The following is a 12111-nucleotide window of genomic DNA, read 5'->3' as shown; positions in this document are numbered from 1 at the left end:
CTTCAAACGAGTGACAGAATTCCCTCCACAGACTTCCACTTGTGCGGCAGTCCCCCTCACAGCCTGAGACTTGGGCTATTTACCTTTCTGAATCAGTCTCTTCTAAACTCTCCAAATAATTTTACATCCTAAAGAGTATTATCCATTTAAGTTGACATTCGAATGTCAACTGTCCCAAGGGGCCTTTGGTGGACCTTCTCACCTCATGAAATCCTCCTGGCTGCTGTCTGTCACGTGCCCTCTTATGTCACCATACGTATCACCCTGTTGTCGTCGGTCTCATTTGCACATTTAATACTTCCCTACTCGACTTCTAGCCTGGGTGTGTTGTCTTCTCTCTTGCTATGCTTCCTTCCGCTCCTATCCTCTGTTCTTCTCATACAGTATGTGTAAAACAAGCATGCTCTAAGGGCTTGGGCTTCCTTACGGAATGCTGCCAAGAAAAGCCGCAGCTCATGGTTCCCTTTTTTTTTGTTTGTTTGTTTTGTTTTTGTTTTTGTTTTTGTTTTGTTTTGTTTTTTCGAGACAGGGTTTCTCTGTGTAGCCTTGGCTGTCCTGGAAGTCACTCTGTAGACCAGGCTGGCCTCGAACTCAGAAATCCGCCTGCCTCTGCCTCCCAAGTGCTGGGATTAAAGGCGTGCGCCACCACCGCCTGGCCCAACTCATGGTTCTCTTAACATAAAAGTGGCAATTTCTTTTCATGCCTTTGCCACCTCCACTTCATAAAGCATCTCTTACTATTCTTACTAAGTAAAATAAAATAAATAAAATAAAATACTTTACATTGGAAAAGTGTGCCACATCGTTTAGAGTGTGATTGGAATGAGAGATTTTAAGTATCAAAAAGGTGGTAATGTTTTGAAGTGTTAAACATCTTTAAACAAAAAGGCCAAACCTAGTAAATTATAATTAGACATATTGGTTTATGTATTAGGAGTTTGTGTGTTTAAATTAAGCCCAAGTTCATGGTGGATAATTTTACTTTTAATGTTTTGAATTCTAACTTTTTTTTTTATTTTGAGAATTTAAACACATATCATAAAACTTATCTCCATCCTCTAGTCTCCCTACACCCATTAAATGTTCACCTTGTTTCACATATATCTCATATAAATATATACTTATATATTAAATATATCTATTTGTATGTGTTTTATATATATTGGGGCACAGCACCAAAAGAAAACATATCAGTGATCAACTTAATGTCTGGCCTTCTCCATGAACTTATCATGAGTTCTCTGGATCCTCAGTTGCCTTATTTCTAACTTCTGATCAGTATCCTGACTATTGAACTCTTAACCCACACTCTCTCCAACTTAGCCACGGCTTCCTCCCAAGGTCCACTGTAGACTCTGCCTAGAAAACCACTAGCTTCTTTCCTGCTTTGCTGGTTATTAATTTTACTGATTCTTTAGCCCATTCTTAAACTTGTATTTCAAAGGACCATACAAACAGTGCAACTCCCTCTTTTTAAGCGACATCTTTTTCTTATAATACAGTACTTCCTGTTACACATTATCATAGTGTGGTCCTAGCAATGTATGTGTCTACTGATGCACATGTGCACATGTGCACAACTGCCGAGCTTTATGCCTGTGGCTTAGTATGAATGAGCACAGCTGACGAGCTGTGACACAGATATTACGACAAAGCAGGCGTAAATGCCACTAATTATCTTGTGGTCCCACCAAGTGCTTTTTGCCTTATTTAGAGAATTGCTGGTTTACCAATAAGAATTCCTTACTAATAGACTTAGCTTTATTAGAAATGATTTATTTCTGTTGTCTTAAATATCTGCCATGACAACTAAAATTCGATTTCCTATGCTTACTAAAACGGCTTCCAAGAACATACGGAGCGATGGCCGCACAACGTTTCTCTCTGAGAAGGGATGCCGGCTACCTAATCACTAGCTGCCTTTAGAGCTCAAGTGAATCATTTCCAACTTCATGCTCTTCTTTCATCTAAAGTTAAAGTTGAAAAAAATAAAAGCTCTCACTCCTGCTTCTCCATCTTGCCTCTAGCCCCCTTGTTCCCCCCTCCCCATCCCCTTCCCCCTCTCTCCACGTGGTTATGACCCACCCCTCCTTCTCTACTCTCTCCTTCTCTCTGCCTTTCTCTGACTCTGCTACCCTCTTAACTCCTCTCCCCATGTCCTAAATAAACTCTATTCTATACTAAAAAAAAAATAAAGTTAAAGTTGCTAAGACCTATAAAAAATCCGTGTGAATAAGGTAAAATCACTTCTTTTAGTTTTTAAACATTAACTGATGGTCCTGCATCCACAGCCTCAGGAAATGAGAGGATCACGTGGGCCTGCAGGTGCACTCTCAGAGGACTTGAGCACCATCCAGGATGGGTAGAAGGTAGGAGTGCATCCAGCATGGCTGACTAGAGAACACAGAGGGTTAATCCCAGGCCTGGGTCACTCACAGCAAGGGAGACTGCTTCTGGGAGAGTCTGGCAATGTGTTTTAAACACTCTCTCGGTGGCTCTTCATGGTCAGTTCTGTTCTCTTCAAACTCAGGTTTCACATACACCCACCCGGCAGGTGGAAAATCTATCTGAAAAAAAGAAGTGATTTCCTATGTACTAAACATATATGCAAGCACATTACCAATTTAATAATGTTTACTTTAGATTTGTAGAGATGAAAGAAAGTAATAATTTCTATTTTGTTGTGCTTTTGTATTGGTTGACATACTTTTAAAAAGACTCATTAGAGCTTGGAGTTGGCATTCAAACATAAGCAGTGTTTAATATTTTAGGACCTATTGTCTAGAATACTCAGTGGTGTTGTATAAAAATGATAATCTAAGAACTTTTCATGAAGCTGAGTATATTTCTCCTGTGTTGTATTTTGAGATCATGTTCTTTCTGGTTCTTGCTAATAAAGCGATATTTGGTAGCTGACGGCGACAAGATGTCTCTGAACTGTGTCATGATTGGGACTCTTTGGGCTCAGTATTTTTTTTTAAGGTTAATAAAGTTTTTTCATCCTAAAGAATTCCTTGTGCTCTGCTGAACTGTCCTGTTGGTATCGTGGAGAAAATCCAGGAACGTTCTAGATTGTGTGAGTTACAGCTTAAAACACTGTAAAATAGCGTAAAACAGCTTAAAACTAAAACCTTTTTAGTTTTCTTATTATTTATGTGAAAAAATAGGTCATTTCATTCCATTTAATCTATAATATTTATTGTAATCATTATTTTGACATAAGCTCTGTTCTCATTTGTCAATAATTACTTCAACATGATAAAATAAACAAGATAATCTAAAAAAAGTAATGTTAGTATTACCAAAAAGAATCTTGAAGTCTTGCTTGACTCTGGTGACTTAGATAAAAGCAGATGTAGACCTCCCCCGCCCCACTCCACCCCCAGTCACATTGGTTTTTGGTTGCTAAGCAGCAGGGATGACTCCTAAATCCCAAGTGGTTACTCTCTCTCTCTCTCTCTCTCTCTCTCTCTCTCTCTCTCTCTCTCTCTCTCTGTGTGTGTGTGTGTGTGTGTGTGTATGTACACATGCATGTGTATGTTTGTCTAATGAGAGTAAAGAAGAGAAGGTCATTAATTTGGGGGATATGGTAAGAGTTGGAGGGGGAGATGGAGAGCTGGAAATGAGGTCAGTACAGTCTTCATGCATAAAGTTCTCTAAAAAAATAAAATTAAATAAAAAACAATATAAGAAATAGTAGCTAACAAACTAGTACAATTTTATGTCAGTCTGAAGGAAATGGCAGCCCGGTTGTAGACTCATGACCATGAAGGGAACATGATTGTCAGTACTGTGAAGGTTTTCCATCTGAGCCACTATAGTAGGTACAGCACACACTGAAGCATAAATACAACATCCTCTTCAGGAAAATGGGTGAGACTACAGATTATCGCACTAAACTAAAGGGGTTAGTCTCAGGCGGACAAACATGCTTTCTCTCAGAATGTGGTATTTGAAGGCTGGGCTGATGGAGAAAGACAGGTAGATCTCAGGGGCTTGATGGTGAGCCAGCCTAATCTAACCGGATAGGTACAGAAAAGCAAGAAACTGTATCTGAAAGATGAGGTGGGAGGCTGCTGAGAAACAATGGCCTCGGCTGACCTCCGGCCATTACATGTATGTGCACACACATGCTCCTGCACACATGCACACACCCTGATCGAGTCACATGGATCACATTCAAGAGCAAGCAAGACCCAGGAGCCGGCGAGCCGTAATCTGCTTCTCCACTTCCGTTCTGAACTTGTATCCAGTTCCTTTCATCCACTGCTTCTCCTCACTTCAGCAGCCTCAGGATTGGACAGCGGCTATTTGTCTGAGTTTTCACCCTGCCGCCCTCGCGTGGCTGGTCGGTGTCTGCACTCTGACATTTACCATTCACATTGTAAGGACAATCAGAGCAGAAAACCTGACTGGCTACAGCAAACATTCTTTGAGTGCACAGAGGCAAAAGCAGGGAACTGAAAACTTGATCAGTGTCTAAGCAATTCCTGTTAGAGAGCTGAGACTATCGTGTGCACCCCCCCAACTCTCTCGGCCTGATGTCTATGGTGTGCACCCCCAACCTTCTTGGCCTGATGTCTATGGTGTGCACCCCCAACCTTCTAGGCCTGATGTCTATGGTGTGCACCCCCCAACTCTCTCGGCCTGATGTCTATGGTGTGCACCCCCCAGCCTTCTCAGCCTGATGTCTATGGTGTGCACCTCCCAGCCTTCTCAGCCTGATGTCTATGGTGTGCACCCCCAACCTTCTCGGCCTGATGTCTATGGTGTGCACTCCCGCCAACTCTCTCAGCCTGATGTCTATGGTGTGCACCCCCCAGCCTTCTCAGCCTGATGTCTATGGTGTGCACCCCCGCCAACCCTCTCAGCCTGATGTCTCTCCCTCAGACCCATATTTATTTTCTGACATAAATCTGGTTCCAGGACCTGCCATAAATTTCCTTACCATCTCTGATCTTATGCATGTGGGTTCCTGCATGTGAAGGCACTGCTTACACATGCTGAGGCTTGGAGACAGCCTGGTACATTGATTTTCAGATGCTGCTCACCCATGTTTTTAAGACTAGGCCTGCCATTTCCCTGGAATCTACTAATTTGGCTAGACAGATTGGCTGTTTATTCCCAAGAATCTACTTTTTCACTGCCCCAGCACTTAGATTGCAAGCTTATGCCAACAAGTCAGTCATTGATTCACATGGGTTCTGGGTAGGAATGTCTGTTCTCATGCAAGCACTTTTACAAATAGAGTTAGCCCCTAAAATTCAGTCCTGAATCAATTTCTTACTCGAACATATAGCAGAAAGCTTAACAAGGTACTTTGGCTTCTTAAATTAGGACCTTTAAAGATATCAATATTGTTTCTTTAATAACAAGCAATTCACTTTATCAAAATTATGGGCAGTTTAAAATTTGGTAATACCTACTTGCTTAGCATGAGAATATGTATTCCGTTTATGGTGGATTTTCTTATTGGGTTGAAATGTCTCTCTGTGTCCTGTCATGTGTTCACTTCTACAGAAATGGAGAATAGTATATACTAGCCAGTTGTCACCCAGGCCTGACACATGGAGATCTGTACTGCTTAGCTCTTTCTCATCATCAAGCTGCTGCTAAAAAGTGTTGCTCGCATGGTTCCTGGAAAGCTTTTCTGCCCTAATGTACAGCTACATTTTTATAGAATTTATTCTTTTCCAACTCTTACATATTTTTGTGAATATTTCTAAACCCCATCCCTATATCTCTCACCTAATACCTGTGAACTGTAGTTCTGTGAATGTCATTTCCAATATGGTACTCAGTGGAAGGCAATTTTGTTGACAGAGTACTTTTGACAATCTCTGGATATATTTTTGACTGTCAGGATTGGAGAATAGCTAAGAGTCAGTGATACTATTGCTAGGCATCCTTTGTACAAGGAAAGGACCACAAAAGGGCCCAGCCTAGCATGCTGCCAAGGTGGAGAAACTGCGTTCCAGATGTGCTGTCCAGTTTTTGTGGAAGTGGAAAATCTACAGCCCTGCTACAGCCCTACACAGTAGTAGCACATCTGTGTTGCTAGTCTCTAGCCAATACAAGACACCAAGCCATGAGCAAATGAGGTCCTGCTGGCAGTGTGAGCCAAGGCCTGGTGTGGTTGGGCACTTTGTCATCACCATCATAAATCACAGAGAGTACAGATGTTTTAAGACAAAAAAAAAGTTATAAAATGGATTTTGTTTACTATTACTCTTTCATGACCCAGTCATTTAAGACAGGTGCAATAGAAGAGATTTTGCTTTTTTGTTTTGTTTTGTTTTGTTTTCAAAACAGAATTTCTCTGCGTATCCCTGGCTGTCCTGGAACTCACTCAGAAGACCAGGCTGGCCTCAAACTCAGAAATCTGCCTGCCTCTGTCTACCAAGTGCTGGGATTAAAGGCATGTGCCGCCACCACCACTGGTTTTAATGACATGTAACAATGCAAAAGCAGCTGTAAGGTACTAAGCCAGTAATATATAACAATGTTTTTAGACAATCGAAAGGATAGATACATTTAAGACAGGTGTTGAGAACAAGACTTCTCTGTTCTCCTTCAGGATAGTGAAGGTAGAAGTTGAAGTGCTATCACATACACAGATAAAAAAGTGCATGGAGACTGCTGAGTATAAAACATATGATAGAGAAGACACCCAGATCTAGGCTGGAGGGCATGGACTTGTATAGTGGATGACCGTGGAAGGAAGTGTTTTGGTAACTGGCCGGCACATTGCTTAATAACCCACATTTGCTGTGTGTGCTTTACCCTCATGGCTTCACACGACACTTACCTGCAGGGTCAGTGGGGAGGGTTGGCTCGCATCCCATACTCCTGGAGCTATCATTTCGATAGGAGGCTCACTCTGGAATGTCATGCTGAACAGCTGAGACCCCAGCACAGACTTTCTGCAAAAGACGACATGCACATACATACAGGAGTCGCTTCCAGGAAAGGTCTGCGCATCTGCAACTGTCCCTGTGACTCCGTTCAGTAGCTAGAAGAGAAGTAAGATACTCCACAGCCCAGAGAAGTAAGATACTCCACAGTCCAGATACTCCACAGCCCCAAGAAGTAAGATACTCCACAGCCCAGAGAAGTAAGATACTCCACAGCCCAGATACTCCACAGCCCAGAGAAGTAAGATACTCCACAGCCCAGATACTCCACAGCCCAGAGACATAAGATACTCCACAGCCCAGAGAAGTAAGATACTCCACAGTCCAGACACTGACTGACAGCTCACTGCTGGCAGGTCGCACGGAACATGTTTTCATAGACATCACATTGATTTCCCTAGGTGGTTAATATTACACTACTTAGTAATGGTAGCATATGTTAGTGATAGCCATTAGTGGTGGCAACTAGCCGGAACCTCGATTTGCACTCTGGATTTATGAGTGTCTGAACTCAGCAAGAATGGTGGCAGCTTTTTGGAGAATTTTTTTCCTTCTTCCCCATGCAGTAACTAAATTTCTTGGGCATTTAAAGATTCTAAATTTATAGGAAGACAAGATTTAAATCAGCACAGCATATGGGCTGCAGAATCAAAATGGTTGTAGGACTTCACAAGAGAAAAGCTCCTTGACACGTAAATAGAGAGATTATTCATGTTCGGAATCCTTTAAAATCAGTTGTAAATTAGCATAGTAAATGAGAGAGTGCAAGGAGAACATACCAAGGAAGAAACCGTGCACATTTTCAATGGCTACAGTAACACCTATCCCACAGATCTCTGTACAAATGGAAAAAAACCATAAATAGTACCCATGCGAAAAATCAGAATTTTGGCAACATATTCCAATGGTAACTAAGAATGGGGTTGGGTTTTAATACACCAAATTGGAAATGCAGATCCACAGGATAACACAAGTAAATGTAGGATTAAGATAGAGCGGCTTTTCAATACCATCCAATTCAGGGTCTACTAGGAGCTGGCAGCGAACCTCAGGTGTTTCCATAGTGGCTGAGATAACCCAGCTCGCACAGCCTCATCCAGCACCCCAGCTAACCTGGGAGATGAGATCCTAATGAGCGCCCCTAGCTGCCAGCTTCTGACAAAACAAAAGGCTATCAGCTTTAAGAACAGCTGAGGTTTGGAGATCAGAGCTAGCAGGCCATGGGGCCTTTTAAATTTTTCCTTTCCTCTCTAGCTCTGTGTGCCCTTTCATGTTAAGAAGAGAGTCAAAAGCTTTCTGAGTGACTCGGCATTTTTATCCAAGAGAGCTTTCATACTTCCCCTGGCCAGTGCTTCCCTGCGAGTGGAGAGGGTTTTGCCCTCATTAATTGTGGGGTGGAAATCATGAAAAGTTGACATTTTTACACCTGCGTCTTGGAATGTGTTAGGTTAATGCTTTTACTGGAACATTGTGTCTTGGCCACATTTGAAACAAAACAAAACAAAAAAACTGATTTATTTGATCTGGTTTCTATCAAGAAAGAATCAAATGGTAACTGTTCTTTCTGTCTTAGATAGAGTACATCTAGCGTCTCCCAGCTTCTACGTGGTGGATGGGGATTTAGAATGAAGTCAGAGCTCTTACCATGGAAGTGAGGCACGTGGAGCTTAGGAAGGAGGGCACAGAGAACATGAACTGGCAGATGGGCAGTGGAGGTTCATGTTATACGAACTTTAAGGCCATTCTGTTTTGGAGGTGTGTGTTTTGCTTAGTATCGGGAGCTTATTTTCAGATAAGCAGACTGTACTGGGCACTGCAAAGGCATTCATAGACCTTCCCATAAGTAAATGTCAGAAGAGGATCAGTACCAGAGAAGAATACATAACAGACCTGAGTGTGTCGGTGGCTTCAGGAGACAGGGCTTTCTCTTTAATTCTATTCACCATGGCAATAAAAATTAGACCTGACTAGTCACTCAGTATGGTATGTTACATTGATCTGTTTGGGAAGGAGTTACTTTTTAAAAATTAGCGCTGAGGGTACAGTTATAATCTGAATGATGCTCCTTTATTCTTCTATTTAAAAGTGTGCCAAATCACTATATTGTAGTGTTATTTAATATATAAATTATATGGATATATATATACATATACATATATGTATATAATAGAGGGTGGTTTCATTTTAAACAATAAAGAAAATTTAGATAGAGACAATAAAATGTACATATTTAGACCAATGTAGGCGGGGATCAGCAGTGACTAAAAAGCAATCACTCCTGGGGCTCAGTGGCTAAGAGCATTGTTGTTGCTGTACCAAAGGACCTGGGTTTAATTTCCAGCATCCACACGGTGTTCCAAACCCATCTGTAACTCCAGTTCTAGGGAAACCAGTGCCCCCATCTGGGCTCTATGGAGGCCAGACACCCAAGTGGTACAAAGATATACATGCATGTAAAATACCCATACATAAAAATAAAATTTAAGAAGATACGGTGACAAAAGTATTTATTAGTAAGTTACACACGCACAAACGAACAAACCAAAAAGAAACAAAAAGATGACAAAGGCTGTCTGTATGCTTCATAGTGTGTATCAGGGTGCCTGGGGCTTGCCTGCAGCCTCTGGAAGATAAGCTTCTGGAGATTCCTGGACAAAAATCAATACTTTCCAAGTGTTCTCACACAGTGTTGGGGTTCCTGTGGCAGTGAAGGCTGGCTTCAAAAGGGTCGGAGGGAGAGGCTAACTAGGCCTGACCACAAGACTGCAAACTCCCCCTGCATCGCACAACCGCACTAGCCATCACTCTTTCAAAAAAATATGTGGTTAGAAATTAGATTCTTGTGTATGGCATTTGAAGATATTTTTCCTTCATATCCTTAAGGTCTTTTAAACTTGATTTGTGTCCAATTCGGTGATTAAAAATGTCAACCCCAAACCTGCTTTATCGAGGAAGACAAATGAACTGGATAATGCTTCTCTCACTCTAATTCCTAAAACAGTAAAGTAATGATTATTGAGTTTAGTTATCAAGAGTCTTTGCATCAATTCCTAGCATGTAGGGCCAGCGGATACAGAGGGTTAAGTTACTGGGAAGCCAGAAGAACCAGAGGACCTGATGCAATAAAATAATTTGAGACCCTGACTCTCTTAGGCCTAGTGAGGCTTGTGCATGTCTAAGAGGGAGTGGCTGGGATGCTGGGGCCATAGCTGCGTAGGGTGGTGACACTTTTACATATGTTCATCATATAGGCTGTGACATCTCAAAGCAGGAAGTTGGAAGCAGAAAACTAAGGTGGGAACACCGACCCGAATTCTGGTTTTGGTTCTACTTTTAAGCTGCCGGAAGACTGACATCACACCACCTCTTCACAGACCTTCCCATCTCAGGCATGGCAATTGATGGGAGGCCTTTTGTGGGTCCTAAGAAAACCAAGGAACTTAACCAGCACAACTACGTTTACTATTGAATTCTGAGACGGTTGGCACTACACGGTCAGTGTCAACAACCTGGGCAATCCCTGTAAGAAATCAAATTGGTTGGAGATTAAGACATATCTTGGGTTATGTTTGAAATTCTGAAAACTTATTCATATTTTCCAAGACTTTAACTCACCCAAGGAGTGTCCAAAATGCTGTTCCTCTTGAAAAGAACTGAATAAAAATCTTTGGGAGGGGTAATTGGGATCTTGGTTTATATTGTAACATTCAAGTAAAGTCTATGTTTCAATTAATGTAGGGAATTTCTATGATGAAATCTTCACAATAAAAATGCTGAGTAAGAGTTACACTATTCATCTGTGAATGTAAGTTGGGAAAGGAACTCCTGGACATGGCTGTGCTGAACACAACCCTGCCCTGCTCAAGTGGGGCAAGCACTGTGAATGTACATACAGGGACAATCTTGTCTCCAGCAGAAGGCTATATGATTTTGTTCACTAAATCCTTCCTTTATATTTGAAATATTTTTCACTATAGACTTGAAGGTGAGTGGTTTTGATGCTTGCAAATGTCAAACCTTATTTTTATGTGTAGATGTTCACTAACACAGTCCTTGTAGGTATATTTTAGCTTAATTATGACTGCTCTTTCAAAAGTCCACTGTGGAGGCTCCAAAGAGGCAGACTACCTCCAGGAAGCCATTCTGAGGTCATGTCCCTGTTGGAAACAATATTGATATAAGTGGTCATTACAATTGCGCACAGCTGGTGAAGGGCAATTCAAACTATAATAAAAGATTCAATATCAGATGTTTATGGGCAAGGGTCATCCTGCGAGTGGAAATGAAAGCAAGATGCTACTTTTTGGTGTTCTGGAAACATCTACACCAAAAAAAAAAAAATAGAATAAGAATCTCTGCAAATTGTAGGGAGGAGAAAAATGGAATTTGTAGCTGTGTCTCAACAGCTAAACATGATGGATTTTTGATGTCTTGGAACAATCATGACTTCTTTTGATTGTTTATCCCAGGAGAGATGGAGAATTTTCTGGTTTTGACGAGAAACAGTCTACTGGGTACACATTTCCAAGTGTTTATTGAAATAACCACAGAAGTCTACTTGCCTTCTGATGTCCAATTATTATAGTTTTACATACATTTACTTGGAAAATCATCACTGTGGATCAGTTCCAGATAATGGCCTCCCACAGCCTCTCACCCTGGAAGACCATCGCATGCCAACAGCTGTAAGTGATGCAGGCTGGCAAGGAGCAGTGTTTATACTGGCATCCCCATCCATAGCATCCTGGTGAAGAGGAACAAATGCACCAAACGCTCTTTCCAGCTAATAGCAGAAAATATGACTTCACAAAACTGCTCCATCTAAAATACTGCAAACTGGAAACTCACAAGTTGGAAAGAAACCCATGTGACTGCTCTTAGGGAGAAAGTCATGAATGTTCTTAGCACTCAAGTCAAATGTTTGAAATGTCCGCTAACAGCAGCAGACATCCCTACTAGATCTAACCTGTGTTTTTGTAGGCTTTTAAAATCTGTCTACAAAGATTGATTTTTTTCCATCTTATAAAAAATATTGATTGATTGTCTATTTATATCTTATGGAACATGGCAGACTTTACAGAGATGAATACATTCCTTGTCATCAATATATACACGGAGAAGGGCTAATCCAAACCAAGCCACAAACATGTAGATACACAGAAACAGATATATAGGAAATAGGCAAACATACCCATAT

At 41.3% G+C, this 12111-nt stretch overlaps 1 protein-coding gene across 9 annotated transcripts in view; it reads right to left on the bottom strand.

Annotated features, from left to right (window-relative positions):
- Nucleotides 1-12111, bottom strand: part of Pik3c2g (phosphatidylinositol-4-phosphate 3-kinase catalytic subunit type 2 gamma) — a 337297-nt gene that overhangs the window by 218479 nt on the left and 106707 nt on the right. For all 9 annotated transcript variants that reach the window (XM_031383723.1, XM_031383725.1, XM_031383721.1 and 6 more), the window contains 2 exons: nt 6809-6923; nt 2437-2567 (listed from right to left, as the gene is read on the bottom strand). In XM_031383723.1, coding sequence (XP_031239583.1) covers nt 2437-2567; nt 6809-6923 — 246 coding nt within the window. The remainder of the gene's footprint in view (nt 1-2436; nt 2568-6808; nt 6924-12111) is intronic.

This window comes from Mastomys coucha, unplaced genomic scaffold, assembly GCF_008632895.1.
Source record: "Mastomys coucha isolate ucsf_1 unplaced genomic scaffold, UCSF_Mcou_1 pScaffold20, whole genome shotgun sequence".
Lineage (NCBI taxonomy): Eukaryota > Metazoa > Chordata > Mammalia > Rodentia > Muridae > Mastomys > Mastomys coucha.
This window is presented reverse-complemented; position numbering and strand designations above follow the sequence as displayed.